The 26,642-nt window shown below is 38.0% G+C and overlaps 4 protein-coding genes, 18 non-coding genes and 32 pseudogenes across 22 annotated transcripts; 51 read left to right on the forward strand and 3 right to left on the reverse strand.

Annotated features, from left to right (window-relative positions):
* The first annotated feature begins 54 nt into the window (after positions 1-54).
* LOC149599898 (5S ribosomal RNA) lies at positions 55-173 on the forward strand (annotated as a pseudogene).
* Positions 174-552: 379 nt separating this feature from the next.
* On the forward strand, positions 553-671 carry LOC149599899 (5S ribosomal RNA). The gene has a single exon (XR_016378829.1). It is a non-coding gene; the product is annotated as a 5S ribosomal RNA (ribosomal RNA).
* A 137-nt stretch (positions 672-808) lies between these two features.
* Positions 809-911, forward strand: LOC149599900 (5S ribosomal RNA; annotated as a pseudogene).
* Positions 912-1,033: 122 nt separating this feature from the next.
* On the forward strand, positions 1,034-1,152 carry LOC149599901 (5S ribosomal RNA). Its single transcript, XR_016378830.1, has one exon. It is a non-coding gene; the product is annotated as a 5S ribosomal RNA (ribosomal RNA).
* Positions 1,153-1,289: 137 nt separating this feature from the next.
* On the forward strand, positions 1,290-1,408 carry LOC149599902 (5S ribosomal RNA). The gene has a single exon (XR_016378463.1). It is a non-coding gene; the product is annotated as a 5S ribosomal RNA (ribosomal RNA).
* A 136-nt stretch (positions 1,409-1,544) lies between these two features.
* LOC149599903 (5S ribosomal RNA) lies at positions 1,545-1,647 on the forward strand (annotated as a pseudogene).
* A 122-nt stretch (positions 1,648-1,769) lies between these two features.
* LOC149599904 (5S ribosomal RNA) lies at positions 1,770-1,888 on the forward strand. The gene has a single exon (XR_016378831.1). It is a non-coding gene; the product is annotated as a 5S ribosomal RNA (ribosomal RNA).
* Positions 1,889-2,025: 137 nt separating this feature from the next.
* On the forward strand, positions 2,026-2,144 carry LOC149599905 (5S ribosomal RNA). The gene has a single exon (XR_016378464.1). It is a non-coding gene; the product is annotated as a 5S ribosomal RNA (ribosomal RNA).
* Positions 2,145-2,280: 136 nt separating this feature from the next.
* On the forward strand, positions 2,281-2,383 carry LOC149599906 (5S ribosomal RNA; annotated as a pseudogene).
* Positions 2,384-2,505: 122 nt separating this feature from the next.
* LOC149599907 (5S ribosomal RNA) lies at positions 2,506-2,624 on the forward strand. The gene has a single exon (XR_016378833.1). It is a non-coding gene; the product is annotated as a 5S ribosomal RNA (ribosomal RNA).
* Positions 2,625-2,761: 137 nt separating this feature from the next.
* Positions 2,762-2,880, forward strand: LOC149599908 (5S ribosomal RNA). Its single transcript, XR_016378834.1, has one exon. It is a non-coding gene; the product is annotated as a 5S ribosomal RNA (ribosomal RNA).
* Positions 2,881-3,242: 362 nt separating this feature from the next.
* Positions 3,243-3,345, forward strand: LOC149599909 (5S ribosomal RNA; annotated as a pseudogene).
* Positions 3,346-3,467: 122 nt separating this feature from the next.
* Positions 3,468-3,586, forward strand: LOC149599910 (5S ribosomal RNA; annotated as a pseudogene).
* A 362-nt stretch (positions 3,587-3,948) lies between these two features.
* Positions 3,949-4,067, forward strand: LOC149599911 (5S ribosomal RNA; annotated as a pseudogene).
* A 138-nt stretch (positions 4,068-4,205) lies between these two features.
* On the forward strand, positions 4,206-4,324 carry LOC149599912 (5S ribosomal RNA). The gene has a single exon (XR_016378835.1). It is a non-coding gene; the product is annotated as a 5S ribosomal RNA (ribosomal RNA).
* A 136-nt stretch (positions 4,325-4,460) lies between these two features.
* Positions 4,461-4,579, forward strand: LOC149599913 (5S ribosomal RNA). The gene has a single exon (XR_016379130.1). It is a non-coding gene; the product is annotated as a 5S ribosomal RNA (ribosomal RNA).
* Positions 4,580-4,716: 137 nt separating this feature from the next.
* LOC149599914 (5S ribosomal RNA) lies at positions 4,717-4,819 on the forward strand (annotated as a pseudogene).
* A 122-nt stretch (positions 4,820-4,941) lies between these two features.
* Positions 4,942-5,060, forward strand: LOC149599915 (5S ribosomal RNA). Its single transcript, XR_016379131.1, has one exon. It is a non-coding gene; the product is annotated as a 5S ribosomal RNA (ribosomal RNA).
* A 361-nt stretch (positions 5,061-5,421) lies between these two features.
* LOC149599916 (5S ribosomal RNA) lies at positions 5,422-5,540 on the forward strand. The gene has a single exon (XR_016378836.1). It is a non-coding gene; the product is annotated as a 5S ribosomal RNA (ribosomal RNA).
* A 136-nt stretch (positions 5,541-5,676) lies between these two features.
* On the forward strand, positions 5,677-5,795 carry LOC149599917 (5S ribosomal RNA). Its single transcript, XR_016379044.1, has one exon. It is a non-coding gene; the product is annotated as a 5S ribosomal RNA (ribosomal RNA).
* Positions 5,796-5,932: 137 nt separating this feature from the next.
* On the forward strand, positions 5,933-6,035 carry LOC149599918 (5S ribosomal RNA; annotated as a pseudogene).
* A 122-nt stretch (positions 6,036-6,157) lies between these two features.
* On the forward strand, positions 6,158-6,276 carry LOC149599919 (5S ribosomal RNA; annotated as a pseudogene).
* Positions 6,277-6,412: 136 nt separating this feature from the next.
* LOC149599920 (5S ribosomal RNA) lies at positions 6,413-6,515 on the forward strand (annotated as a pseudogene).
* A 122-nt stretch (positions 6,516-6,637) lies between these two features.
* On the forward strand, positions 6,638-6,756 carry LOC149599921 (5S ribosomal RNA; annotated as a pseudogene).
* A 362-nt stretch (positions 6,757-7,118) lies between these two features.
* Positions 7,119-7,237, forward strand: LOC149599922 (5S ribosomal RNA; annotated as a pseudogene).
* Positions 7,238-7,585: 348 nt separating this feature from the next.
* On the forward strand, positions 7,586-7,704 carry LOC149599923 (5S ribosomal RNA; annotated as a pseudogene).
* Positions 7,705-7,840: 136 nt separating this feature from the next.
* On the forward strand, positions 7,841-7,943 carry LOC149599924 (5S ribosomal RNA; annotated as a pseudogene).
* A 362-nt stretch (positions 7,944-8,305) lies between these two features.
* Positions 8,306-8,424, forward strand: LOC149599925 (5S ribosomal RNA; annotated as a pseudogene).
* A 348-nt stretch (positions 8,425-8,772) lies between these two features.
* LOC149599926 (5S ribosomal RNA) lies at positions 8,773-8,891 on the forward strand (annotated as a pseudogene).
* A 362-nt stretch (positions 8,892-9,253) lies between these two features.
* LOC149599927 (5S ribosomal RNA) lies at positions 9,254-9,372 on the forward strand (annotated as a pseudogene).
* Positions 9,373-9,733: 361 nt separating this feature from the next.
* On the forward strand, positions 9,734-9,852 carry LOC149599928 (5S ribosomal RNA; annotated as a pseudogene).
* A 362-nt stretch (positions 9,853-10,214) lies between these two features.
* On the forward strand, positions 10,215-10,333 carry LOC149599929 (5S ribosomal RNA; annotated as a pseudogene).
* A 348-nt stretch (positions 10,334-10,681) lies between these two features.
* Positions 10,682-10,800, forward strand: LOC149599930 (5S ribosomal RNA; annotated as a pseudogene).
* A 362-nt stretch (positions 10,801-11,162) lies between these two features.
* On the forward strand, positions 11,163-11,281 carry LOC149599931 (5S ribosomal RNA; annotated as a pseudogene).
* A 361-nt stretch (positions 11,282-11,642) lies between these two features.
* LOC149599932 (5S ribosomal RNA) lies at positions 11,643-11,761 on the forward strand (annotated as a pseudogene).
* Positions 11,762-12,123: 362 nt separating this feature from the next.
* LOC149599933 (5S ribosomal RNA) lies at positions 12,124-12,242 on the forward strand (annotated as a pseudogene).
* Positions 12,243-12,603: 361 nt separating this feature from the next.
* On the forward strand, positions 12,604-12,722 carry LOC149599934 (5S ribosomal RNA; annotated as a pseudogene).
* Positions 12,723-13,084: 362 nt separating this feature from the next.
* On the forward strand, positions 13,085-13,203 carry LOC149599935 (5S ribosomal RNA; annotated as a pseudogene).
* A 137-nt stretch (positions 13,204-13,340) lies between these two features.
* On the forward strand, positions 13,341-13,459 carry LOC149599936 (5S ribosomal RNA; annotated as a pseudogene).
* A 137-nt stretch (positions 13,460-13,596) lies between these two features.
* Positions 13,597-13,715, forward strand: LOC149599937 (5S ribosomal RNA; annotated as a pseudogene).
* Positions 13,716-13,852: 137 nt separating this feature from the next.
* LOC149599938 (5S ribosomal RNA) lies at positions 13,853-13,971 on the forward strand. Its single transcript, XR_016378179.1, has one exon. It is a non-coding gene; the product is annotated as a 5S ribosomal RNA (ribosomal RNA).
* A 135-nt stretch (positions 13,972-14,106) lies between these two features.
* LOC149599939 (5S ribosomal RNA) lies at positions 14,107-14,209 on the forward strand (annotated as a pseudogene).
* Positions 14,210-14,331: 122 nt separating this feature from the next.
* On the forward strand, positions 14,332-14,450 carry LOC149599940 (5S ribosomal RNA). Its single transcript, XR_016379032.1, has one exon. It is a non-coding gene; the product is annotated as a 5S ribosomal RNA (ribosomal RNA).
* A 137-nt stretch (positions 14,451-14,587) lies between these two features.
* On the forward strand, positions 14,588-14,706 carry LOC149599941 (5S ribosomal RNA; annotated as a pseudogene).
* A 201-nt stretch (positions 14,707-14,907) lies between these two features.
* On the reverse strand, positions 14,908-16,753 carry LOC149599942 (uncharacterized). Its single transcript, XM_089860897.1, has 6 exons — positions 16,305-16,753; positions 16,129-16,240; positions 15,848-16,049; positions 15,406-15,775; positions 15,180-15,344; positions 14,908-15,105 (listed from the first exon to the last, which is right to left on the reverse strand). Exons 1-6 carry the CDS (start codon positions 16,641-16,643, stop codon positions 14,908-14,910), a joined length of 1,386 nt encoding a protein of 461 aa, XP_089717023.1. The 5' UTR covers positions 16,644-16,753.
* A 499-nt stretch (positions 16,754-17,252) lies between these two features.
* LOC149599943 (5S ribosomal RNA) lies at positions 17,253-17,371 on the forward strand (annotated as a pseudogene).
* Positions 17,372-17,508: 137 nt separating this feature from the next.
* LOC149599944 (5S ribosomal RNA) lies at positions 17,509-17,626 on the forward strand. Its single transcript, XR_016378711.1, has one exon. It is a non-coding gene; the product is annotated as a 5S ribosomal RNA (ribosomal RNA).
* A 333-nt stretch (positions 17,627-17,959) lies between these two features.
* On the forward strand, positions 17,960-19,069 carry LOC149599945 (uncharacterized). Its single transcript, XM_089860915.1, has 3 exons — positions 17,960-18,404; positions 18,557-18,781; positions 18,916-19,069. The coding sequence occupies exons 1-3, from the start codon at positions 18,148-18,150 to the stop codon at positions 19,067-19,069; spliced, it is 636 nt and encodes a 211-aa protein (XP_089717041.1). The 5' UTR covers positions 17,960-18,147.
* A 622-nt stretch (positions 19,070-19,691) lies between these two features.
* On the reverse strand, positions 19,692-21,546 carry LOC149599946 (uncharacterized). Its single transcript, XM_089860896.1, has 7 exons — positions 21,293-21,546; positions 21,067-21,231; positions 20,806-20,992; positions 20,494-20,748; positions 20,169-20,334; positions 19,963-20,111; positions 19,692-19,906 (listed from the first exon to the last, which is right to left on the reverse strand). The coding sequence occupies exons 1-7, from the start codon at positions 21,539-21,541 to the stop codon at positions 19,716-19,718; spliced, it is 1,362 nt and encodes a 453-aa protein (XP_089717022.1). The 5' UTR covers positions 21,542-21,546; the 3' UTR covers positions 19,692-19,715.
* A 166-nt stretch (positions 21,547-21,712) lies between these two features.
* Positions 21,713-22,640, reverse strand: LOC149599947 (THAP domain-containing protein 2-like). Its single transcript, XM_089860916.1, has 3 exons — positions 22,192-22,640; positions 22,016-22,127; positions 21,713-21,936 (listed from the first exon to the last, which is right to left on the reverse strand). Exons 1-3 carry the CDS (start codon positions 22,528-22,530, stop codon positions 21,713-21,715), a joined length of 675 nt encoding a protein of 224 aa, XP_089717042.1. The 5' UTR covers positions 22,531-22,640.
* A 499-nt stretch (positions 22,641-23,139) lies between these two features.
* Positions 23,140-23,257, forward strand: LOC149599948 (5S ribosomal RNA). Its single transcript, XR_016378712.1, has one exon. It is a non-coding gene; the product is annotated as a 5S ribosomal RNA (ribosomal RNA).
* A 134-nt stretch (positions 23,258-23,391) lies between these two features.
* On the forward strand, positions 23,392-23,510 carry LOC149599949 (5S ribosomal RNA). The gene has a single exon (XR_016378837.1). It is a non-coding gene; the product is annotated as a 5S ribosomal RNA (ribosomal RNA).
* Positions 23,511-23,872: 362 nt separating this feature from the next.
* On the forward strand, positions 23,873-23,991 carry LOC149599950 (5S ribosomal RNA; annotated as a pseudogene).
* A 137-nt stretch (positions 23,992-24,128) lies between these two features.
* Positions 24,129-24,246, forward strand: LOC149599951 (5S ribosomal RNA). Its single transcript, XR_016378713.1, has one exon. It is a non-coding gene; the product is annotated as a 5S ribosomal RNA (ribosomal RNA).
* The last annotated feature ends 2,396 nt before the right edge of the window (positions 24,247-26,642 follow it).

Raw genomic sequence — 26,642 nt, forward strand, 5'->3', positions numbered from 1 at the left:
ATTGTTTTATAAAGATGAAAGTTAATTAAATTCAAATTATTAACTAGCACTCTCGGCAACGGCCATATCACGCTGAGTACACCGGTTCTCGTCCGATAACCGAAGTTAAGCAGCGTCGAGCGCAGTCACTACTTGGGAGGGAGACCACTTAGGAACACTGCGTGCCGTTGGCTTTTTCACTTTTTTTTCCTCTTTTAAATTTTAATAGATATGAAAAAAGCAAACATGTTTTCTTTTTGTTATTGTTTTAAAATGATGAAGGTTAATTTGTCTCACTTAATTTAAATTCGAATTATTAACTAGCACTCTCGGCAACGGCCATATCACGCTAAAAACACCGGTTCACGTCCGATCACCGAAGTTAAGCAGCGTCGAGCGCATACTGTACTTGGGAATACTGCGTGCCGTTGGCTTTTTCACTTTTTTTTTTCCTCTTTTAAATTCCAATAGATATAAAAAAAGCAAACATATTTTCTTTTTGTTATTGTTTTAAAAAGATGAAGGTTAATTTGTCTAACTTAATTTAAATTCAAATTATTAAATAGCACTCTCGGCAACGGCCATATCACGCTGAAAACACCGGTTCTCGTCCGATCACCGAAGTTAAGCAGCGTCGAGCGCAGTCAGTACTTGGGAGGGAGACCACTTAGGAACACTGCGTGCCGTTGGCTTTTTCACTTTTTTTTCCTCTTTTAAATTCCAATAGATATGAAAAAAGCAAACATATTTTCTTTTTGTTATTGTTTTAAAAAGATGATGGTTATTTTGTCTCACTTAATTTAAATTCGAATTATTATCTAGCACTCTCGGCAACTGCCATATCACGCTGAAAACACCGGTTCTCGTCCGATCACCGAAGTTAAGCAGCGTCGAGCGCAGTCAGTACTTGGAAACTCTGCGTGCCGTTGGCTTTTTCACTTTTATTTCCCCTTTTAAATTCCATGAGATATGAAAAAAGCAAACATATCTTCTTTTTCTTATTGATTTATAAAGATGAAGGTTAATTAAATTCAAATTATTAAATAGCACTCTCGGCAACGGCCATATCACGCTGAAAACACCGGTTCTCGTCCGATCACCGAAGTTAAGCAGCGTCGAGCGCAGTCAGTACTTGGGAGGGAGACCACTTAGGAACACTGCGTGCCGTTGGCTTTTTCACTTTTTTTTCCTCTTTTAAATTCCAATAGATATAAAAAAAGCAAACATATTTTCTTTTTGTTATTGTTTTAAAAAGATGAAGGTTAATTTGTCTAACTTAATTTAAATTCGAATTATTAAATAGCACTCTCGGCAACGGCCATATCACGCTGAAAACACCGGTTCTCGTCCGATCACCGAAGTTAAGCAGCGTCGAGCGCAGTCAGTACTTGGGAGGGAGACCACTTAGAAACACTGCGTGCCGTTGGCAGTTTCATTTTTTTTCCTCATTTAAAATCCAATAGATATGAAAAAAGCAAACATATTTTCTTTTTGTTATTGTTTTAAAAAGATGATGGTTAACTTATCTCACTTAATTTAAATTCGAATTATTATCTAGCACTCTCGGCAACTGCCATATCACGCTGAAAACACCGGTTCTCGTCCGATCACCGAAGTTAAGCAGCGTCGAGCGCAGTCAGTACTTGGAAACTCTGCGTGCCGTTGGCTTTTTCACTTTAATTTCCCCTTTTAAATTCCATGAGATATGAAAAAAGCAAACATATCTTCTTTTTCTTATTGATTTATAAAGATGAAGGTTAATTAAATTCAAATTATTAAATAGCACTCTCGGCAACGGCCATATCACGCTGAAAACACCGGTTCTCGTCCGATCACCGAAGTTAAGCAGCGTCGAGCGCAGTCAGTACTTGGGAGGGAGACCACTTAGGAACACTGCGTGCCGTTGGCTTTTTCACTTTTTTTTCCTCTTTTAAATTCCAATAGATATAAAAAAAGCAAACATATTTTCTTTTTGTTATTGTTTTAAAAAGATGAAGGTTAATCGGTCTAACTTAATTTAAATTCGAATTATTAAATAGCACTCTCGGCAACGGCCATATCACGCTGAAAACACCGGTTCTCGTCCGATCACCGAAGTTAAGCAGCGTCGAGCGCAGTCAGTACTTGGGAGGGAGACCACTTAGAAACACTGCGTGCCGTTGGCAGTTTCATTTTTTTTCCTCATTTAAAATCCAATAGATATGAAAAAAGCAAACATATTTTCTTTTTGTTATTGTTTTAAAAAGATGATGGTTAACTTATCTCACTTAATTTAAATTCGAATTATTATCTAGCACTCTCGGCAACTGCCATATCACGCTGAAAACACCGGTTCTCGTCCGATCACCGAAGTTAAGCAGCGTCGAGCGCAGTCAGTACTTGGAAACTCTGCGTGCCGTTGGCTTTTTCACTTTAATTTCCCCTTTTAAATTCCATGAGATATGAAAAAAGCAAACATATCTTCTTTTTCTTATTGATTTATAAAGATGAAGGTTAATTAAATTCAAATTATTAAATAGCACTCTCGGCAACGGCCATATCACGCTGAAAACACCGGTTCTCGTCCGATCACCGAAGTTAAGCAGCGTCGAGCGCAGTCAGTACTTGGGAGGGAGACCACTTAGGAACACTGCGTGCCGTTGGCTTTTTCACTTTTTTTTCCTCTTTTAAATTCCAATAGATATAAAAAAAGCAAACATATTTTCTTTTTGTTATTGTTTTAAAAAGATGAAGGTTAATCGGTCTAACTTAATTTAAATTCGAATTATTAAATAGCACTCTCGGCAACGGCCATATCACGCTGAAAACACCGGTTCTCGTCCGATCACCGAAGTTAAGCAGCGTCGAGCGCAGTCAGTACTTGGGAGGGAGACCACTTAGGAACACTGCGTGCCGTTGGCTTTTTCACTTTTTTTTCCTCATTTAAAATCCAATAGATATGAAAAAAGCAAACATATTTTCTTTTTGTTATTGTTTTAAAATGATGATGGTTAATTTGTCTCACTTAGTTTAAATTCGAATTATTATCTAGCACTCTCGGCAACTGCCATATCACGCTGAAAACACCGGTTCTCGTCCGATCACCGAAGTTAAGCAGCGTCGAACGCAGTCAGTACTTGGAAACTTTGCGTGCCGTTGGCTTTTTCACTTTTATTTCCTCTTTTAAATTCCATCAGATATGAAAAAAGCAAACATATCTTCTTTTTCTTATTGTTTTATAAAGATGAAAGTTAATTAAATTCAAATTATTAACTAGCACTCTCGGCAACGGCCATATCACGCTGAAAACACCGGTTCTCGTCCGATCACCGAAGTTAAGCAGCGTCGAGCGCAGTCAGTACTTGGGAATACTGCGTGCCGTTGGCTTTTTCACTTTTGTTTCCTCTTTCAAATTCCACCAGATATGAAAAAAGCAAACATATCTTCTTTTTGTTATTGTTTTATAAAGATGAAAGTTAATTAAATTCAAATTATTAACTAGCACTCTCGGCAACGGCCATATCACGCTGAGTACACCGGTTCTCGTCCGATAACCGAAGTTAAGCAGCGTCGAGCGCAGTCACTACTTGGGAGGGAGACCACTTAGGAACACTGCGTGCCGTTGGCTTTTTCACTTTTTTTTCCTCTTTTAAATTTTAATAGATATGAAAAAAGCAAACATGTTTTCTTTTTGTTATTGTTTTAAAATGATGAAGGTTAATTTGTCTCACTTAATTTAAATTCGAATTATTAACTAGCACTCTCGGCAACGGCCATATCACGCTAAAAACACCGGTTCACGTCCGATCACCGAAGTTAAGCAGCGTCGAGCGCATACTGTACTTGGGAATACTGCGTGCCGTTGGCTTTTTCAATTTTGTTTCCTCTTTTAAATTCCACCAGATATGAAAAAAGCAAACAAATCTTCTTTTTGTTATTGTTTTATAAAGATGAAGGTTAATTAAATTCAAATTATTAACTAGCACTCTCGGCAACGGCCATATCTCGCTGAATACACCGGTTCTCGTCCGATAACCGAAGTTAAGCAGCGTCGAGCGCAGTCAGTACTTGGGAGGGAGAGCACTTAGGAACACTGCGTGCCGTTGGCTTTTTCACTTTTTTTTCCTCTTTTAAATTCCAATAGATGTAAAAAAAAGCAAACATATTTTCTTTTTGTTATTGTTTTAAAAAGATGAAGGTTAATTTGTCTCACTTAATTTAAATTCGAATTATTAAATAGCTCTCTCGGCAACGGCCATATCACGCTGAAAACACCGGTTCTCGTCCGATCACCGAAGTTAAGCAGCGTCGAGCGCAGTCAGTACTTGGGAGGGAGACCACTTAGGAACACTGCGTGCCGTTGGCTTTTTCACTTTTTTTTCCTCTTTTAAATTCCAATAGATGTAAAAAAAACAAACATATTTTCTTTTGTTATTGTTTTAAAAAGATGAAGGTTAATTTGTCTAACTTAATTTAAATTCGAATTATTAAATAGCACTCTCGGCAACGGCCATATCACGCTGAAAACACCGGTTCTCGTCCGATCACCGAAGCTAAGCAGCGTCGAGCGCAGTCAGTACTTGGGAGGGAGACCACTTAGGAACACTGCGTGCCGTTGGCTTTTTCACTTTTTTTTCCTCATTTAAAATCCAATAGATATGAAAAAAGCAAACATATTTTCTTTTTGTTATTGTTTTAAAAAGATGATGGTTATTTTGTCTCACTTAATTTAAATTCGAATTATTATCTAGCACTCTCGGCAACTGCCATATCACGCTGAAAACACCGGTTCTCGTCCGATCACCGAAGTTAAGCAGCGTCGAGCGCAGTCAGTACTTGGAAACTCTGCGTGCCGTTGGCTTTTTCACTTTTATTTCCCCTTTTAAATTCCATGAGATATGAAAAAAGCAAACATATCTTCTTTTTCTTATTGATTTATAAAGATGAAGGTTAATTAAATTCAAATTATTAAATAGCACTCTCGGCAACGGCCATATCACGCTGAAAACACCGGTTCTCGTCCGATCACCGAAGCTAAGCAGCGTCGAGCGCAGTCAGTACTTGGGAGGGAGACCACTTAGGAACACTGCGTGCCGTTGGCTTTTTCACTTTTTTTTCCTCATTTAAAATCCAATAGATATGAAAAAAGCAAACATATTTTCTTTTTGTTATTGTTTTAAAAAGATGATGGTTATTTTGTCTCACTTAATTTAAATTCGAATTATTATCTAGCACTCTCGGCAACTGCCATATTACGCTGAAAACACCGGTTCTCGTCCGATCACCGAAGTTAAGCAGCGTCGAACGCAGTCAGTACTTGGAAACTTTGCGTGCCGTTGGCTTTTTCACTTTTATTTCCTCTTTTAAATTCCATCAGATATGAAAAAAGCAAACATATCTTCTTTTTCTTATTGATTTATAAAGATGAAGGTAGTTAAATTCGAATTATTAAATAGCACTCTCGGCAACGGCCATATCACGCTGAAAACACCGGTTCTCGTCCGATCACCGAAGTTAAGCAGCGTCGAGCGCAGTCAGTACTTGGGAGGGAGACCACTTAGGAACACTGCGTGCCGTTGGCTTTTTCACTTTTTTTTCCTCTTTTAAATTCCAATAGATATAAAAAAGCAAACATATTTTCTTTTTGTTATTGTTTTAAAAAGATGAAGGTTAATTTGTCTAACTTAATTTAAATTTGAATTATTAAATAGCACTCTCGGCAACGGCCATATCACGCTGAAAACACCGGTTCTCGTCCGATCACCGAAGTTAAGCAGCGTCGAGCGCAGTCAGTACTTGGGAGGGAGACCACTTAGGAACACTGCGTGCCGTTGGCAGTTTCACTTTTTTTTCCTCATTTAAAATCCAATAGATATGAAAAAAGCAAACATATTTTCTTTTTGTTATTGTTTTAAAAAGATGATGGTTAATTTGTCTCACTTAATTTAAATTCGAATTATTATCTAGCACTCTCGGCAACTGCCATATCACGCTGAAAACACCGGTTCTCGTCCGATCACCGAAGTTAAGCAGCGTCGAGCGCAGTCAGTACTTGGAAACTCTGCGTGCCGTTGGCTTTTTCACTTTTATTTCCCCTTTTAAATTCCATGAGATATGAAAAAAGCAAACATATCTTCTTTTTCTTATTGATTTATAAAGATGAAGGTTAATTAAATTCAAATTATTAAATAGCACTCTCGGCAACGGCCATATCACGCTGAAAACACCGGTTCTCGTCCGATCACCGAAGTTAAGCAGCGTCGAGCGCAGTCAGTACTTGGGAGCGAGACCACTTAAGAACACTGCGTGCCGTTGGCTTTTTCACTTTTTTTCCTCTTTTAAATTTTAATAGATATGAAAAAAGCAAACACGTTTTCTTTTTGTTATTGTTTTAAAATGATGATGGTTAATTTGTCTCACTTAGTTTAAATTCGAATTATTATCTAGCACTCTCGGCAACGGCCATATCACGCTGAAAACACCGGTTCTCGTCCGATCACCGAAGTTAAGCAGCGTCGAGCGCAGTCAGTACTTGGGAATACTGCGTGCCGTTGGCTTTTTCACTTTTGTTTCCTCTTTCGAATTCCACCAGATATGAAAAAAGCAAACATATCTTCTTTTTGTTATTGTTTTATAAAGATGAAAGTTAATTAAATTCAAATTATTAACTAGCACTCTCGGCAACGGCCATATCACGCTGAGTACACCGGTTCTCGTCCGATAACCGAAGTTAAGCAGCGTCGAGCGCAGTCACTACTTGGGAGGGAGACCACTTAGGAACACTGCGTGCCGTTGGCTTTTTCACTTTTTTTTCCTCTTTTAAATTTTAATAGATATGAAAAAAGCAAACATGTTTTCTTTTTGTTATTGTTTTAAAATGATGAAGGTTCATTTGTCTCACTTAATTTAAATTCGAATTATTAACTAGCACTCTCGGCAACGGCCATATCACGCTAAAAACACCGGTTCACGTCCGATCACCGAAGTTAAGCAGCGTCGAGCGCATACTGTACTTGGGAATACTGCGTGCCGTTGGCTTTTTCACTTTTGTTTCCTCTTTTAAATTCCACCAGATATGAAAAAAGCAAACAAATCTTCTTTTTGTTATTGTTTTATAAAGATGAAGGTTAATTAAATTCAAATTATTAACTAGCACTCTCGGCAACGGCCATATCTCGCTGAATACACCGGTTCTCGTCCGATAACCGAAGTTAAGCAGCGTCGAGCGCAGTCAGTACTTGGGAGGGCGACCACTTAGGAACACTGCGTGCCGTTAGCTTTTTCACTTTTTTTCCTCTTTTAAATTCCAATAGATATGAAAATAAGCAAACATATTTTCTTTTTGTTATTGTTTTAAAAAGATGAAGGTTAATTTTAAATTCGAATTATTATCTAGCAATCTCGGCAACGGCCATATCACGCTGAAAACACCGGTTCTCGTCCGATCACCGAAGTTAAGCAGCGTCGAACGCAGTCAGTACTTGGAAACTTTGCGTGCCGTTCGCTTTTTCAGTTTTATTTCCTCTTTTAAATTCCATCAGACATGAAAAAAGCAAACATATCTTCTTTTTGTTATTGTTTTATAAAGATGAAGGTTTTTAAATTCAAATTATTAAATAGCACTCTCGGCAACGGCCACATCACGCTGAAAACACCGGTTCTCGTCCGATCACCGAAGTTAAGCAGCGTCGAGCGCAGTCAGTACTTGGGAGCGAGACCACTGAAGAACACTGCGTGCCGTTGGCTTTTTCACTTTTTTTCCTCTTTTAAATTTTAATAGATATGAAAAAAGCAAACACGTTTTCTTTTTGTTATTGTTTTAAAATGATGATGGTTAATTTGTCTCACTTAGTTTAAATTCGAATTATTATCTAGCACTCTCGGCAACGGCCATATCACGCTGAAAACACCGGTTCTCGTCCGATCACCGAAGTTAAGCAGCGTCGAGCGCAGTCAGTACTTGGGAATACTGCGTGCCGTTGGCTTTTTCACTTTTTTTTCGTCTTTTAAATTTTAATAGATATGAAAAAAGCAAACATGTTTTCTTTTTGTTATTGTTTTAAAATGATGAAGGTTAATTTGTCTCACTTAATTTAAATTCGAATTATTAACTAGCACTCCCGGCAACGGCCATATCACGCTAAAAACACCGGTTCACGTCCGATCACCGAAGTTAAGCAGCGTCGAGCGCATACTGTACTTGGGAATACTGCGTGCCGTTGGCTTTTTCACTTTTGTTTCCTCTTTTAAATTCCACCAGATATGAAAAAAGCAAACAAATCTTCTTTTTGTTATTGTTTTATAAAGATGAAGGTTAATTAAATTCAAATTATTAACTAGCACTCTCGGCAACGGCCATATCTCGCTGAATACACCGGTTCTCGTCCGATAACCGAAGTTAAGCAGCGTCGAGCGCAGTCAGTACTTGGGAGGGCGACCACTTAGGAACACTGCGTGCCGTTAGCTTTTTCACTTTTTTTCCTCTTTTAAATTCCAATAGATATGAAAATAAGCAAACATATTTTCTTTTTGTTATTGTTTTAAAAAGATGAAGGTTAATTTTAAATTCGAATTATTATCTAGCAATCTCGGCAACGGCCATATCACGCTGAAAACACCGGTTCTCGTCCGATCACCGAAGTTAAGCAGCGTCGAACGCAGTCAGTACTTGGAAACTTTGCGTGCCGTTCGCTTTTTCAGTTTTATTTCCTCTTTTAAATTCCATCAGATATGAAAAAAGCAAACATATCTTCTTTTTGTTATTGTTTTATAAAGATGAAGGTTTTTAAATTCAAATTATTAAATAGCACTCTCGGCAACGGCCATATCACGCTGAGTACACCGGTGCTCGTCCGATAACCGAAGTTAAGCAGCGTCGAGCGCAGTCACTACTTGGGAGGGAGACCACTTAGGAACACTGCGTGCCGTTGGCTTTTTCACTTTTTTTTCGTCTTTTAAATTTTAATAGATATGAAAAAAGCAAACATGTTTTCTTTTTGTTATTGTTTTAAAATGATGAAGGTTAATTTGTCTCACTTAATTTAAATTCGAATTATTAACTAGCACTCTCGGCAACGGCTATATCACGCTAAAAACACCGGTTCACGTCCGATCACCGAAGTTAAGCAGCGTCGAGCGCATACTGTACTTGGGAATACTGCGTGCCGTTGGCTTTTTCAATTTTGTTTCCTCTTTTAAACTCCACCAGATATGAAAAAAGCAAACAAATCTTCTTTTTGTTATTGTTTTATAAAGATGAAGGTTAATTAAATTCAAATTATTAACTAGCACTCTCGGCAACGGCCATATCTCGCTGAGTACACCGGTTCTCGTCCGATAACCGAAGTTAAGCAGCGTCGAGCGCAGTCAGTACTTGGGAGGGTGACCACTTAGGAACACTGCGTGCCGTTAGCTTTTTCACTTTTTTTCCTCTTTTAAATTCCAATAGATATGAAAATAAGCAAACATATTTTCTTTTTGTTATTGTTTTAAAAAGATGAAGGTTAATTTGTCTCACTTAATTTAAATTCGAATTATTATCTAGCACTCTCGGCAACGGCCATATCACGCTGAGAACACCGGTTCTCGTCCGATCGCCGACGTTAGCAGCGTCGAGCGCAGTCAGTACTTGGGAATACTGCGTGCCGTTGGCTTTTTCACTTTTGTTTCTTCTTTCAAATTCCACCAGATATGAAAAAAGCAACCATATCTTCTTTTTGTTATTGTTTTATAAAGATGAAAGTTAATTAAATTCAAATTATTAACTAGCACTCTCGGCAACGGCCATATCACGCTGAGTACACCGGTGCTCGTCCGATAACCGAAGTTAAGCAGCGTCGAGCGCAGTCACTACTTGGGAGGGAGACCACTTAGGAACACTGCGTGCCGTTGGCTTTTTCACTTTTTTTTCGTCTTTTAAATTTTAATAGATATGAAAAAAGCAAACATGTTTTCTTTTTGTTATTGTTTTAAAATGATGAAGGTTAATTTGTCTCACTTAATTTAAATTCGAATTATTAACTAGCACTCTCGGCAACGGCTATATCACGCTAAAAACACCGGTTCACGTCCGATCACCGAAGTTAAGCAGCGTCGAGCGCATACTGTACTTGGGAATACTGCGTGCCGTTGGCTTTTTCAATTTTGTTTCCTCTTTTAAATTCCACCAGATATGAAAAAAGCAAACAAATCTTCTTTTTGTTATTGTTTTATAAAGATGAAGGTTAATTAAATTCAAATTATTAACTAGCACTCTCGGCAACGGCCATATCTCGCTGAGTACACCGGTTCTCGTCCGATAACCGAAGTTAAGCAGCGTCGAGCGCAGTCAGTACTTGGGAGGGCGACCACTTAGGAACACTGCGTGCCGTTAGCTTTTTCACTTTTTTTCCTCTTTTAAATTCCAATAGATATGAAAATAAGCAAACATATTTTCTTTTTGTTATTGTTTTAAAAAGATGAAGGTTAATTTTAAATTCGAATTATTATCTAGCAATCTCGGCAACGGCCATATCACGCTGAAAACACCGGTTCTCGTCCGATCACCGAAGTTAAGCAGCGTCGAACGCAGTCAGTACTTGGAAACTTTGCGTGCCGTTCGCTTTTTCAGTTTTATTTCCTCTTTTAAATTCCATCAGATATGAAAAAAGCAAACATATCTTCTTTTTGTTATTGTTTTATAAAGATGAAGGTTTTTAAATTCAAATTATTAAATAGCACTCTCGGCAACGGCCATATCACGCTGAGTACACCGGTGCTCGTCCGATAACCGAAGTTAAGCAGCGTCGAGCGCAGTCACTACTTGGGAGGGAGACCACTTAGGAACACTGCGTGCCGTTGGCTTTTTCACTTTTTTTTCGTCTTTTAAATTTTAATAGATATGAAAAAAGCAAACATGTTTTCTTTTTGTTATTGTTTTAAAATGATGAAGGTTAATTTGTCTCACTTAATTTAAATTCGAATTATTAACTAGCACTCTCGGCAACGGCTATATCACGCTAAAAACACCGGTTCACGTCCGATCACCGAAGTTAAGCAGCGTCGAGCGCATACTGTACTTGGGAATACTGCGTGCCGTTGGCTTTTTCAATTTTGTTTCCTCTTTTAAACTCCACCAGATATGAAAAAAGCAAACAAATCTTCTTTTTGTTATTGTTTTATAAAGATGAAGGTTAATTAAATTCAAATTATTAACTAGCACTCTCGGCAACGGCCATATCTCGCTGAGTACACCGGTTCTCGTCCGATAACCGAAGTTAAGCAGCGTCGAGCGCAGTCAGTACTTGGGAGGGTGACCACTTAGGAACACTGCGTGCCGTTAGCTTTTTCACTTTTTTTCCTCTTTTAAATTCCAATAGATATGAAAATAAGCAAACATATTTTCTTTTTGTTATTGTTTTAAAAAGATGAAGGTTAATTTGTCTCACTTAATTTAAATTCGAATTATTATCTAGCACTCTCGGCAACGGCCATATCACGCTGAGAACACCGGTTCTCGTCCGATCGCCGACGTTAGCAGCGTCGAGCGCAGTCAGTACTTGGGAATACTGCGTGCCGTTGGCTTTTTCACTTTTGTTTCTTCTTTCAAATTCCACCAGATATGAAAAAAGCAACCATATCTTCTTTTTGTTATTGTTTTATAAAGATGAAAGTTAATTAAATTCAAATTATTAACTAGCACTCTCGGCAACGGCCATATCACGCTGAGTACACCGGTGCTCGTCCGATAACCGAAGTTAAGCAGCGTCGAGCGCAGTCACTACTTGGGAGGGAGACCACTTAGGAACACTGCGTGCCGTTGGCTTTTTCACTTTTTTTTCGTCTTTTAAATTTTAATAGATATGAAAAAAGCAAACATGTTTTCTTTTTGTTATTGTTTTAAAATGATGAAGGTTAATTTGTCTCACTTAATTTAAATTCGAATTATTAACTAGCACTCTCGGCAACGGCTATATCACGCTAAAAACACCGGTTCACGTCCGATCACCGAAGTTAAGCAGCGTCGAGCGCATACTGTACTTGGGAATACTGCGTGCCGTTGGCTTTTTCAATTTTGTTTCCTCTTTTAAATTCCACCAGATATGAAAAAAGCAAACAAATCTTCTTTTTGTTATTGTTTTATAAAGATGAAGGTTAATTAAATTCAAATTATTAACTAGCACTCTCGGCAACGGCCATATCTCGCTGAGTACACCGGTTCTCGTCCGATAACCGAAGTTAAGCAGCGTCGAGCGCAGTCAGTACTTGGGAGGGCGACCACTTAGGAACACTGCGTGCCGTTAGCTTTTTCACTTTTTTTCCTCTTTTAAATTCCAATAGATATGAAAATAAGCAAACATATTTTCTTTTTGTTATTGTTTTAAAAAGATGAAGGTTAATTTGTCTCACTTAATTTAAATTCGAATTATTATCTAGCACTCTCGGCAACGGCCATATCACGCTGAGAACACCGGTTCTCGTCCGATCGCCGACGTTAGCAGCGTCGAGCGCAGTCAGTACTTGGGAATACTGCGTGCCGTTGGCTTTTTCACTTTTGTTTCTTCTTTCAAATTCCACCAGATATGAAAAAAGCAACCATATCTTCTTTTTGTTATTGTTTTATAAAGATGAAAGTTAATTAAATTCAAATTATTAACTAGCACTCTCGGCAACGGCCATATCACGCTGAGTACACCGGTGCTCGTCCGATAACCGAAGTTAAGCAGCGTCGAGCGCAGTCACTACTTGGGAGGGAGACCACTTAGGAACACTGCGTGCCGTTGGCTTTTTCACTTTTTTTTCGTCTTTTAAATTTTAATAGATATGAAAAAAGCAAACATGTTTTCTTTTTGTTATTGTTTTAAAATGATGAAGGTTAATTTGTCTCACTTAATTTAAATTCGAATTATTAACTAGCACTCTCGGCAACGGCTATATCACGCTAAAAACACCGGTTCACGTCCGATCACCGAAGTTAAGCAGCGTCGAGCGCATACTGTACTTGGGAATACTGCGTGCCGTTGGCTTTTTCAATTTTGTTTCCTCTTTTAAATTCCACCAGATATGAAAAAAGCAAACAAATCTTCTTTTTGTTATTGTTTTATAAAGATGAAGGTTAATTAAATTCAAATTATTAACTAGCACTCTCGGCAACGGCCATATCTCGCTGAGTACACCGGTTCTCGTCCGATAACCGAAGTTAAGCAGCGTCGAGCGCAGTCAGTACTTGGGAGGGCGACCACTCAGGAACACTGCGTGCCGTTAGCTTTTTCACTTTTTTTCCTCTTTTAAATTCCAATAGATATGAAAATAAGCAAACATATTTTCTTTTTGTTATTGTTTTAAAAAGATGAAGGTTAATTTGTCTCACTTAATTTAAATTCGAATTATTATCTAGCACTCTCGGCAACGGCCATATCACGCTGGAAACACCGGTTTTCGTCCGATCACCGAAGTTAAGAAGCGTCGAGCGCAGTCAGTACTTGGGAGGGAGACCACTTATTAACACTGCGTGCCGTTGGCTTTTTCACTTTTTTTTCCTCTTTTAAATTCCAATAGATATGAAAAAAGCAAACATATTTTCTTTTTGTTATTGTTTTAAAAAGATGATGGTTAATTTTTCTCACTTAATTTAAATTCGAATTATTATCTAGCACTCTCGGCAACGGCCATATGACGCTGAAAACACCAGTTCTCGTCCGATCACCGAAGTTAAGAAGCGTCGAGCGCAGTCAGTACTTGGGAGGGAGACCACTTAGGAACACTGCGTGCCGTTGGCTTTTTCACTTTTTTTTCCTCTTTTAAATTCCTATAGATATGAAAAAAGGAAACATATTTTCTTTTTGTTATTGTTTTGAAAAGATGAAGGTTAATTGGTCTCACTTAATTTAAATTCGAATTATTATCTAGCACTCTCGACAACGGACATATCACGCTGAAAACACCGGTTCTCGTCCGATCACCGAAGTTAAGCAGCGTCGAGCGCAGTCAGTACTTGGGAGGGAGACCACTTAGGAACACTGCGTGCCGTTGGCTTTTTCATTTTTTTCCTCTTTTAAATTCCTATAGATATGAAAAAAGCAAACATATTTTCTTTTTGTTATTGTTTTAAAAAGATGATGGTTAATTTGTCTCACTTAATTTAAATTCGAATTATTATCTAGCACTATCGGCAACGGCCATATCACGCTGAAAACACCGGTTCTCGTCCGATCACCGAAGTTAAGCAGCGTCGAGCGCAGTCAGTACTTGGAAACTTTGCGTGCCGTTGGCTTTTTCACTTTTATTTCCTCTTTTAAATTCCATGAGATATGAAAAAAGCAAACATATCTTCTTTTTCTTATTGATTTATAAAGATGAAGGTTAATTAAATTCGAATTATTAAATAGCACTCTCGGCAACGGCCATATCACGCTGAAAGCACCGGTTCTCGTCCGATCACCGAAGTTAAGCAGCGTCGAGCGCAGTCAGTACTTGGGAGGGAGACCACTTAGGAACACTGCGTGCCGTTGGCTTTTTCACTTTTTTTTCCTCTTTTAAATTCCAATAGATATGAAAAAAGCAAACATATTTTCTTTTTGTTATTGTTTTAAAAAGATGAAGGTTAATTTGTCTCACTTAATTTAAATTTGAATTATTATCTAGCACTCTCGGCAACGGCCATATCACGCTGAAAACACCGGTTCTCGTCGGATCACCGAAGTTAAGCAGCGTCGAGCGCAGTCAGTACTTGGGAGGGAGACCACTTAGGAACACTGCGCGCCGTTGGCTTTTTCACTTTTTTTTCCTCTTTTAAATTCCAATAGATATGAAAAAAGGAAACATATTTTCTTTTTGTTATTGTTTTGAAAAGATGAAGGTTAATTTGTCTCACTTAATTTAAATTCGAATTATTAAATAGCACTCTCGGCAACGGCCATATCACGCTGAAAACACCGGTTCACTTACTCGATTGAAGATTTGAAAATTAAACTAATTCTTACATTTCACTAAGTGCCAGCAGTCAAATAAATGCGTTATTCTAGGATAATTTTCCTTGAGATAGCGCCTTACTTGCTTGTGTCTATCCGTAACTAAATACGCCACAGTCATACCTTTATCATATAAATAACTTAGCCCCTTTTTTAGTCCTTCGAGTTCCATCGCTACACTGTTAGCTACTTGACTACTCTATAGGAAAAAAACAAGAATCATTATATATAAAATTCTTCAGGTGTTGTCCAACAGGCGTGGCAATTGATTACCTGAATCAAAACCAAGTGAATTATTTTTTTAATGGAACTCTCTAAGAAACAGTAGCTGCCATATTTAGCAGAAAATCCGGGACTGTCACATCTTCCATCCCCACCCAAGCAAAGAGGTTTCCCCTGCAAGGACTCGAGAAGACATCTTTGTTCGCTCTCCCAGACCTACAAGAAAATTTCTACCATTTTTAATCCTTTTAGCATTTATATAAGAAAGGACACTAACAGTTTTTATAGCTCGCAAAAGGTAGGCTTTTTGAATTCGATAATAAGTTCTCTTATCAAACATTTGAATCCCTATCATTTGCAACATCCTAATGGCTTTAGTTGGGTTCATCCCAGAAAATAAAATAGCTGCGGCAGTAAGAATATTCCCAGCAGGTTTGCGGGATATTTCTGGTTGGCTTTGCCATTTCACTTTGTGATTGTTGCAACATGTAGCCTGTACTATGACCATTGAGCCTTTTGTAGACATGACTGTAGTACATTTAGAGAGGCATATTGCGCAAAACGTGAAAAGTTGTAATAATGCGCTTTCAAACACCATAAATTTGCGCTCTTTAAAGAGATCTTCCCCTTCTTTGAACTGACGTGAACTACACAAATGGTAAAATTCCATCAAGAAGTTTTTCGCCAGGCACTCATTTCAAATAACTATAAACTCATACAGATTGACTTCATCTTCAGATAATTGGGAAGGAGTGTAGCTGGGATCTTGAGAACTCATAAATTCTCCAGCATCTGGGATTTCCTCCTCTTCCTCTTCGTAATCATCATCTTGGTCTCGATTTAGACATTGATGTAGATAATTCAAATCTTCTTCAGTTTGCGTAGATGCCTCTTTAGTCTTTATTGGGTCAGTTTGGGCTACTACAGGTTTAAAATTCATTGAAAACAGGTATAAATTCATTATAGGTTGAGAATAGCAATCGAGGGCCTAAATTTTCACCTCTATGAGATACAATCCTACAAAGTCGTTCATCAGTTTGAACTTTTTTTGACTGAACACCAAGATTTTTAGGAGTTTGCGTTTCTACTGTTACTCTTAGAAGACTAAATTCCTGGCAAGAAAATACTAGATGATGAATATAATTTATTATAATATATCTAATGAGAACATCTTACCATTTCCTTAACTCGTGACGTTGAGGGCTCGTTTATAAAATCAAAAATAGTGGGTACCACATTTGGCAATAAATTACGAAATCCAGGAACTGAGCTAGCACTCAAACTAAATGCAGCATCTCGGTTTCGTACAAAACACTCGGACTCAAAATGTAGAGAACATATTTTGCTTGTTTTTGCAGGCTTAAAACTAGGTTTTTTCATGCTTGCCAACCATTTATTTCTTAGTTCAATATCACTTGGAAAAGAATGAAACGTAAGCCTTTGGCCTTCTCGGTTGGTATTGCTATTATTTCCACAATTTGGAGCGACACACCGATATTTCACTGATTTCTCCATTCTAATAAATACAAGGGGCCTAAAACTTGGTCAAAATCTCTAAACAAACGCACCTAATATACTAAACTTTTGTGAGAAATACCGCCACTAACAAGTAGCAAATTAATCAGCTCAGCTGATAAAAACAGCCCTTGGCGTCGGAGCTCGGGAGTCTCGGGCGCGCGCGCTTGGCTTTTCCGCGAGATGCCGTGAGTGACGTAGCGAGGAGAAATCCCGCCAAAAATCATCTCCGCAAATTTGCTTTTTGTCCCCCAAATTTCAAGTTTTCAAAGTGTTTTTTCTGTGTTTTCCTTCATATTTAAATATTAATCAAGCATATTTTTGGAATCTGAAGAGTTTAAACTCTCAAAAAAGTAAGGTTTTCTTTAGATTTGAGATAATTTTTAAATCACGTCACTAACACTTTAAGCAGCGTCGAACGCAGTCAGTACTTGGGAGGGAGACCACTTAGGAACACTGCGTGCCGTTGGCTTTTTCACTTTTTTTTCCTCTTTTAAATTCCTATAGATATGAAAAAAGCAAACATATTTTCTTTTTGTTATTGTTTTAAAAAGATGAAGGTCAATTTGTCTCACTTAATTTAAATTCGAATTATTATCTAGCACTCTCGGCAACGGCCATATCACGCTGAAAACACCGGTTCTCGTCGGATCACCGAAGTTAAGCAGCGTCGAGCGCAGTCAGTACTTGGGAGGGAGACCACTTAGGAACACTGCGCGCCGTTGGCTTTTTCACTTTTTTTTCCTCTTTTAAATTCCAATAGATATGAAAAAAGCCAACATATTTTCTTTTTGTTATTGTTTTAAAAAGATGAAGTTTAATTTGTCTCACTTAATTTAAATTCGAATTATTAAATAGCACTCTCGGCAACGGCCATATCACGCTGAAAACACCGGTTCTCGTCCGATCACCGAAGTTAAGCAGCGTCGAGCGCAGTCAGTACTTGGGAGGAGACCACTTAGGAACACTGCGTGCCGTTGGCTTTTTCACTTTTTTTTCCTCTTTTAAATTCCTATAGATATGAAAAAAGCAAACATATTTTCTTTTTGTTATTGTTTTAAAAAGATGGTCAATTTGTCTCACTTAATTTAAATTCGAATTATTATTTAGCACTCTCGGCAACGGCCATATCACGCTGAAAACACCGGTTCTCGTCCGATCACCGAAGTTAAAGTGTTAGTGACATAATTTTCGTCACCCACAAACTTAAAATGCGAAAAAAATCCTTGAAAAATCTAGTTTATTATGATATGTTTACTTTTTTATTTGGTTTCGTAGCAATTTATTAAATTGCAATCAAAGTAGAGTATTTGGAAAAGGCCTAGTTAAAATTTTGTTTCGTTTGATGACGTAGTAAGGAGAAATTTTCTCTCTAGATGTCGCTCACGTGAAGCCTGTTAGTGTCTCCGCGCGCGCCGCGTTAAGCCTAATTTATTCAGATTCGCGCGGCATTAGTACCGTGACCGTCAGTGGTGAGCGATATAGTCTTTAATTTTGAACTAAAATGTCAGACTCGGAAAACGATGAATATTATTCATTGTCATCAGATTCTTATTCTGAAGACGGGCTTAATCTAAGCTTTGATTCGAGTGTAGTAGACGAAGAATTATCGGAAGATGAAGATCTCGGGATTGGAAACTTGGGCCTTGGTATTCAGCCATACCAATTTGAACCCTTGATGCCAGAAGAAGTTTTAAGGGAAAGGCAGCTTGCTGCAGCAGTAAATACCGAGAGAAATGAGAGACTTTTTAATAATGACTGGTACGTACGATTACTACTTGATTTTCATAATTACGAGGATAGGTGAAAAGTGATTCAGGCTAGAATGATTCATACCTTTTACACAAGGAGATCGGACTATTTATGTAATTAGTATTAATCCTCATAGCCTGAAAACTATGTATTTTTTGTAGGTGTATTTGTGGCTTTTGCCAAGTAATGACTACTGTAGAAGAATGCACTTGCTGCAGGGAATATGAGCAAGTGGACAGTGTGTTGGAAGAGGGTAGCTGTATTACACAGCACCGTTTATTTGAGAGACGATGTCTCGATGTGGAAGAACTTAGGCAGTGGTATTTGGAATTTTGTAACCGGAGGCCTGGAAGAATCACTGAACCTCGACAAGGAGAAATTCACAGGTCAGATTTTAATTTCGATTACCTTACAGTAAGACTAAATGAGTATGTGCAAAAATTAGAATACAATTGCCACGTTTTATCATTGCCTTCAGTATTTAGTTCAGAAGAATTTACACCTAGTTGTTTCATTGCAGGAAATATAGGTATATTGCCTATAGAAGATTTATACGATGGACTCACCAATTCTTACCAAGTGGTTTACGTTACCCAATTCCTAGTTGCGTCTTATTAAAAATTCGGGAAACATTTCCATCCGATGTTTATTGTGGATTTGTACGATTGCAATAAGAACTAATTTAAAAACCTCAATTATCCTCGTGTTAAGTCGAACTTGCGAAATAATTGCTAAACGTCTATTGGAAAAACATTTTAGTGCAACATGACTTGGATATGGGGATGGATAATTTGAAGTGTGAAATGTTGTATCTAGGGAAATTCGTATTCCCCATACACAATTAATGGTGTCTAGCTTCATTCCACTCGCTGTATACGGATCCTTGGAGTTTTTATTGATGACAGAGTAGCTTTTGACAACCACACTACAAAATCTTCCAACTGTGTAAACTAAACTCCTATTATAATTCTTTGACACTGCTAAATATTGACTTTACGTCGGTAATATGGCGCCCTCTATATTGTTTGGCACACAATCGCTCCACCAACACCAGGTTGGCAGTTACGTCTTTGGACATCTGTCACAAAGTGAACAAGTTAGTTCCCGCTAGTGATTTCTAGGATCACTGCTGTGTCAGTTGGACGCGGGGGTTTTATCTTTTGTACTTATCAGTTGTCTTTTTTTTTCTTGATAATTTCACACACGGTAGGCTATGAAGTAGCCTTTTTAAACTAAGTAGTCCTAGACCTCAAATGTGAAATAAATAAATTGACTTTTGTTTAAAATTTTTTTATTTTTGTCATGGTCATAAACAAACAACTATTTTTCTTCCTCAAAACGCCGTCGTTTACTGTAAGATTCGATAGCAAAATCTTTATCGGGATGTTCATGTTTGTGGCACAAGGTTTGTGGTTGTGGGCCTAACACGTTCGCAGTCCGATCCGTTCCTGTAGCATAGGTTTCGGCTCCGCTATACTCAATCACTTGAGCCATTAATCTTTCTACATAATCTAAAAATTCTTACGTTAATGCATTAAACTACTAAGCAGCCACAAGCTTAGCTTACTGTAAGTTGATGCAGCCATAATAGGCCTAACTGAAAATTCACCGGCTTTCGCCTTGGAAAAATAAATATTCCACCTACGAATACCGTCTTTAGTAGTGGCTTGTAGCTTCGAAGAATTTTCATTATAATGAAGGGCCGCCAAAATTAACCTGAAAAAACCTTTTCAATTGAGCTCTTACTAAAACCTAGTAGCTTTCATTATTTACCGCGCTTCCATTCCATGAAACGAATAATGCGTATGCTTAGGAGCAAAATGAATCACTACAGCGTGATAGGCTTCAACAGATGATGTCTGGCAAACTGATGACATTTGTTTTACATCTTCCTGCAGAGACTTCACAATTTTTTGCAAAATAAGGAAAGGTTTTTTCCCTGGAAAATACTGATTATTAGCTAAGCGGTTTTCAAATGTAACGGGCGTAAGTAACACTAAAACTATAGTTATCTTCAAAGATCCTAGAAATAGTTCTTAGTAAATATGCCACGCACTGCATAAACGCAGCCTTGTTGTGTTTCATCGAAATAACAAACCTAATTCCAACCAATATTTGGGTCTTTCCTCGTCTAACTCTCCGTGGGCGCACTCATTGTATGGCATTCCATGATCCTTATGTTGGTTAGTGACATGACGTAACACAGATAACCATTTAGATTTCATGAGTTCACCATCTCCACCACTGGAATTGGCCAACCAATACATATGATTTTGTATACTTCTACTCCAAGACTTAACATCTCGCATGTATTTTTTGGTCCCGCAAGCTTGAGCAATCTTAGATTTCAGGGCTAAAAGAAAGTTTTCACTTACTCGATTGAAGATTTGAGAATTAAACTAATTCTTACATTTCACTAAGTGCCAGCAGTCAAATAAATGCGTTATTCTAGGATAATTTTCCTTGAGATAGCGCCTTACTTGCTTGTGTCTATCCGTAACTAAATACGCCACAGTCATACCTTTATCATATAAATAACTTAGCCCCTTTTTTAGTCCTTCGAGTTCCATCGCTACACTGTTAGCTACTTGACTACTCTATAGGAAAAAAACAAGAATCATTATATATAAAATTCTTCAGGTGTTGTCCAACAGGCGTGGCAATTGATTACCTGAATCAAAACCAAGTGAATTATTTTTTTAATGGAACTCTCTAAGAAACAGTAGCTGCCATATTTAGCAGAAAATCCGGGACTGTCACATCTTCCATCCCCACCCAAGCAAAGAGGTTTCCCCTGCAAGGACTCGAGAAGACATCTTTGTTCGCTCTCCCAGACCTACAAGAAAATTTCTACCATTTTTAATCCTTTTAGCATTTATATAAGAAAGGACACTTACAGTTTTTATAGCTCGCAAAAGGTAGGCTTTTTGAATTCGATAATAAGTTCTCTTATCAAACATTTGAATCCCTATCATTTGCAACATCCTAATGGCTTTAGTTGGGTTCATCCCAGAAAATAAAATAGCTGCGGCAGTAAGAATATTCCCAGCAGGTTTGCGGGATATTTCTGGTTGGCTTTGCCATTTCACTTTGTGATTGTTGCAACATGTAGCCTGTACTATGACCATTGAGCCTTTTGTAGACATGACTGTAGTACATTTAGAGAGGCATATTGCGCAAAACAAGAAAAGTTGTAATAATGCGCTTTCAAACACCATAAATTTGCGCTCTTTAAAGAGATCTTCCCCTTCTTTGAACTGACGTGAATTACACAAATGGTAAAATTCCATCAAGAAGTTTTTCGCCAGGCACTCATTTCAAATAACTATAAACTCATACAGATTGACTTCATCTTCAGATAATTGGGAAGGAGTGTAGCTGGGATCTTGAGAACTCATAAATTCTCCAGCATCTGGGATTTCCTCCTCTTCCTCTTCGTAATCATCATCTTGGTCTCGATTTAGACATTGATGTAGATAATTCAAATCTTCTTCAGTTTGCGTAGATGCCTCTTTAGTCTTTATTGGGTCAGTTTGGGCTACTACAGGTTTAAAATTCATTGAAAACAGGTATAAATTCATTATAGGTTGAGAATAGCAATCGAGGGCCTAAATTTTCACCTCTATGAGATACAATCCTACAAAGTCGTTCATCAGTTTGAACTTTTTTTGACTGAACACCAAGATTTTTAGGAGTTTGCGTTTCTACTGTTACTCTTAGAAGACTAAATTCCTGGCAAGAAAATACTAGATGATGAATATAATTTATTATAATATATCTAATGAGAACATCTTACCATTTCCTTAACTCGTGACGTTGAGGGCTCGTTTATAAAATCAAAAATAGTGGGTACCACATTTGGCAATAAATTACGAAATCCAGGAACTGAGCTAGCACTCAAACTAAATGCAGCATCTCGGTTTCGTACAAAACACTCGGACTCAAAATGTAGAGAACATATTTTGCTTGTTTTTGCAGGCTTAAAACTAGGTTTTTTCATGCTTGCCAACCATTTATTTCTTAGTTCAATATCACTTGGAAAAGAATGAAACGTAAGCCTTTGGCCTTCTCGGTTGGTATTGCTATTATTTCCACAATTTGGAGCGACACACCGATATTTCACTGATTTCTCCATTCTAATAAATACAAGGGGCCTAAAACTTGGTCAAAATCTCTAAACAAACGCACCTAATATACTAAACTTTTGTGAGAAATACCGCCACTAACAAGTAGCAAATTAATCAGCTCAGCTGATAAAAACAGCCCTTGGCGTCGGAGCTCGGGAGTCTCGGGCGCGCGCGCTTGGCTTTTCCGCGAGATGCCGTGAGTGACGTAGCGAGGAGAAATCCCGCCAAAAATCATCTCCGCAAATTTGCTTTTTGCCCCCCAAATTTCAAGTTTTCAAAGTGTTTTTTCTGTGTTTTCCTTCATATTTAAATATTAATCAAGCATATTTTTGGAATCAGAAGAGTTTAAACTCTCAAAAAAGTAAGGTTTTCTTTAGATTTGAGATAATTTTTAAATCACGTCACTAACACTTTAAGCAGCGTCGAACGCAGTCAGTACTTGGGAGGGAGACCACTTAGGAACACTGCGTGCCGTTGGCTTTTTCACTTTTTTTTCCTCTTTTAAATTCCTATAGATATGAAAAAAGCCAACATATTTTCTTTTTGTTATTGTTTTAAAAAGATGAAGTTTAATTTGTCTCACTTAATTTAAATTCGAATTATTAAATAGCACTCTCGGCAACGGCCATATCACGCTGAAAACACCGGTTCTCGTCCGATCACCGAAGTTAAGCAGCGTCGAGCGCAGTCAGTACTTGGGAGGAGACCACTTAGGAACACTGCGTGCCGTTGGCTTTTTCACTTTTTTTTCCTCTTTTAAATTCCTATAGATATGAAAAAAGCAAACATATTTTCTTTTTGTTATTGTTTTAAAAAGATGGTCAATTTGTCTCACTTAATTTAAATTCGAATTATTATTTAGCACTCTCGGCAACGGCCATATCACGCTGAAAACACCGGTTCTCGTCCGATCACCGAAGTTAAGCAGCGTCGAGCGCAGTCAGTACTTGGGAGGGAGACCACTTAGGAACACTGCGTGCCGTTGGCTTTTTCACTTTTTTTTCCTCTTTTAAATTCCTATAGATATGAAAAAAGCAAACATATTTTCTTTTTGTTATTGTTTTAAAAAGATGAAGGTCAATTTGTCTCACTTAATTTAAATTCGAATTATTATCTAGCACTCTCGGCAACGGCTATATCAAGCTGATAACACCGGTTATCGTCCGATCACCGAAGTTAAGCAGCGTCGAGCGCAGTCAGTACTTGGAAACTCTGCGTGCCGTTGGCTTTTTCACTTTTGTTTCCTCTTTTAAATTCCATCAGATATGAAAAAAGCAAACATATCTTCTTTTTGTTATTGTTTTATAAAGATGAAGGTTAATTAAATTCAAATTATTAAATAGCACTCTCGGCAACGGCCATATCAAGCTGAAAACACCGGTTCTCGTCCGATCACCGAAGTTATGAAGCGTCGAGCGCAGTCAGTACTTGGGAGGGAGACCACTTAGGAACACTGCGTGCCGTTGGCTTTTTCACTTTTTTTTCCTCTTTTAAATTCCAATAGATATGAAAAAAGCAAACATATTTTCTTTTTGTTATTGTTTTAAAAAGATGAAGGTTAATTTGTCTCACTTAATTTAAATTCGAATTATTAAATAGCACTCTCGGCAACGGCCATATCACGCTGAAAACACCGGTTCTCGTCCGATCACCGAAGTTAAGCAGCGTCGAGCGCAGTCAGTACTTGGGAGGAGACCACTTAGGAACACTGCGTGCCGTTGGCTTTTTCACTTTTTTTTCCTCTTTTAAATTCCTATAGATATGAAAAAAGCAAACATATTTTCTTTTTGTTATTGTTTTAAAAAGATGGTCAATTTGTCTCACTTAATTTAAATTCGAATTATTATCTAGCACTCTCGGCAACTTCCATATCACGCTGAAAACACCGGTTCTCGTCGGATCACCGAAGTTAAGCAGCGTCGAGCGCAGTCAGTACTTGTAGCCCAGGACTTTTAGGGTTTGACCTAGAACATTTGAACATAAAGATGAAAATTGGTACATGTGTTGTTTTTGACCCAACAAAAAATATACTAAAAGTCCCCTGCTGTAGAGCGCGAGCTTTCGCCGCCATCTTGGAAAATGGCCGCCGGGAATGCTAGCTACAATGTATTCCACGTTCTTCTTCAAAAAATATGAAAATTGGTACACATTATTATTGTAACCACTAAAACATCATGGCAAAATTTTATAGCTCTGTGTTCAATAGTTTGGCCGCCATATTTGAAAATGGCCGCCGTTAATGCTAGGTACAGTATATTTCACCATGTTGTTGGAAAATTATGAAAATTGATAGGTATTACAATCAGAGCTTTCTGAACCTCATAGTAAAATATTGAAGCCATTAATCAGATAGTTTGGCCGCCATGTTGGAAAATGGCCGCCATCAATGTCATATAGATACGGTATACGGTTAAAAAATTATGAAAATTGGTAATAATTATGTTGAAGACCGTCTAAGCATCATACTTGAATATTGAAGACGTGCTACTGATAGTTTGGGCGCCATCTTCAAAATGACTGCTGGAAACGCTAAATATATTTCAAATATATAAATCTTTTTGAAATTCCTTTTTTGAATAGATGATTTTCATTAACGTAATAAACAACAAAAAATGGATATCTCGAAGTCGAAATTATCGACACCATCTTTAAAAATGCCCACATGAAAATCATAGCCCTAAATTCTGAAAGAAAGAAAAGTTATTCTAAGCTGTTATTCTCAACATGTTGATTAGAGAATATGATTTAATATGGGGTTTATACATTCTACTGCTGTTTAAGATTAGAATTTAGACAGATCTCTAGCATTTCATACACATTCATCGTCATCCTGAAGATTTTTCATAATAATTGCATGTCACAACCCTTGATTAGGCGCTACACTTAGCTGGGGGCCTTATCAGCGCCCCTCCCCATCATATTCCAAATTGAACCTGCGGAAACGCCGTCATGGCACACGGGATCAGCCAGTGGGACCGACAAACGCCACTTGAGCAGGTGACAGAAGCTGGACACCGTAAGCGGCGAGCCCATTCAGGAGGTGGTCGGTGACAGGGAAGGATTAAGGCAGCAGAAGACTCGAGGGGACGGGGAAGTTCTCTCCAAGCACAACAGTGACATACGGCCCAAACAAATAGTGTATCCGCGACCCCTAGAGGGTTGCCAATAGCGGGGGCGAGCCAAGGCAACACCTGGGTGGGGGCGAAACGGCCCAGCAAAACCTTCACGGAATGGGGCAAGGAACGGTCTGAACCAAGAGCGAACCCAAGGAACTCCCGAACTGTTACACTGAACACGGGCCCCCTCTGCCACGACAAGTCCTTTGATATAAAAAGGTTAAGAGAGCACTTCTTTCATTTACGTGCTGTAACTGGGTATGGTAATGATAAGGCGTGGTTTAAAATTATGACAGATAAACAGCATGTTATAAATTCGTTGCGCTTTTTTAATATATTGCATCTAAGAAAGCCATAGCTGCTACAGAAGAGAGATTTCTTGTCGATTTTTAGGGTGATAATGGACACGTCAAGCTTCAACTCTGTAGATATTACACGCATAATGGAACCGATACCACACTTACTGTCTAGTCCTCATTTGATCTCGCTAAGCTTCATCCAACAACCGACACCGCAGAACTACATTTTTTCCGAGCGTAACTTCAAGTCCAAAATAGCTAGGAAACAATTTAATCCCATTCACACCGTTCTCCTTCCGGCATCAGAAGATTTTGTAACACTTATTATTGGTACCTGCAGTCTGCAGAACATATGGTATAAAGAACTGTGAATGTAGATGATCCGGATTAGCTTGCTGGGCAATGTGTGGTCATTGTCAAGGTATTAGCGGTAATAAAAAATCTTCAGGATGAAGAGAAATATGAACGAAATGTTAAAAATGTGTCGTAAATCTAATCCTTAACGACACTAGAATGTTTATACCCCATATAAAATGGTTTTTCCTAACCAAAATTCGAGTAATATGGCTTTCCTTTTCTTTTTCCAGATTTTAGGATAGTAATATTTCAGCGACCATTTTTGAAGATGGGTCGATAATTTAGACTCGAAAATAGTTATTTTTATGGCGTTTTATACGTTCATGAAAATCACCTACTCAATAAAAA

The sequence above is a fragment of the Phalangium opilio genome, unplaced genomic scaffold (genome assembly GCF_054372755.1).
Source record: "Phalangium opilio isolate 3A_F unplaced genomic scaffold, DU_Popi_V2 ptg000360l_1, whole genome shotgun sequence".
Lineage (NCBI taxonomy): Eukaryota > Metazoa > Arthropoda > Arachnida > Opiliones > Phalangiidae > Phalangium > Phalangium opilio.

Excerpts from the sequence above, each read along its gene's own strand:
- LOC149599942 (XM_089860897.1), bottom strand. The coding sequence starts at position 16,643 with ATGGAGAAATCAGTGAAATATCGGTGTGTCGCTCCAAATTGTGGAAAT. Across the intron at positions 16,241-16,304 it reads CGTCACGAGTTAAGGAAATG|GAATTTAGTCTTCTAAGAGT; the intron begins GTAAGATGTTCT and ends TTTTCTTGCCAG. Across the intron at positions 15,776-15,847 it reads TCTGAAGATGAAGTCAATCT|TTCACGTCAGTTCAAAGAAG; the intron begins GTATGAGTTTAT and ends CCATTTGTGTAG.
- LOC149599945 (XM_089860915.1), top strand. The coding sequence starts at position 18,148 with ATGTCAGACTCGGAAAACGATGAATATTATTCATTGTCATCAGATTCT. Across the intron at positions 18,405-18,556 it reads AGACTTTTTAATAATGACTG|GTGTATTTGTGGCTTTTGCC; the intron begins GTACGTACGATT and ends TATTTTTTGTAG. Across the intron at positions 18,782-18,915 it reads CGACAAGGAGAAATTCACAG|GAAATATAGGTATATTGCCT; the intron begins GTCAGATTTTAA and ends GTTTCATTGCAG.
- LOC149599946 (XM_089860896.1), bottom strand. The coding sequence starts at position 21,541 with ATGTCTACAAAAGGCTCAATGGTCATAGTACAGGCTACATGTTGCAAC. Across the intron at positions 21,232-21,292 it reads TTTTGCGAGCTATAAAAACT|GTCTGGGAGAGCGAACAAAG; the intron begins GTAAGTGTCCTT and ends ATTTTCTTGTAG. Across the intron at positions 20,112-20,168 it reads TTTCATGGAATGGAAGCGCG|GTTAATTTTGGCGGCCCTTC; the intron begins GTAAATAATGAA and ends AGGTTTTTTCAG.
- LOC149599947 (XM_089860916.1), bottom strand. The coding sequence starts at position 22,530 with ATGGAGAAATCAGTGAAATATCGGTGTGTCGCTCCAAATTGTGGAAAT. Across the intron at positions 22,128-22,191 it reads CGTCACGAGTTAAGGAAATG|GAATTTAGTCTTCTAAGAGT; the intron begins GTAAGATGTTCT and ends TTTTCTTGCCAG. Across the intron at positions 21,937-22,015 it reads TAGGATTGTATCTCATAGAG|TAGCCCAAACTGACCCAATA; the intron begins GTGAAAATTTAG and ends TTAAACCTGTAG.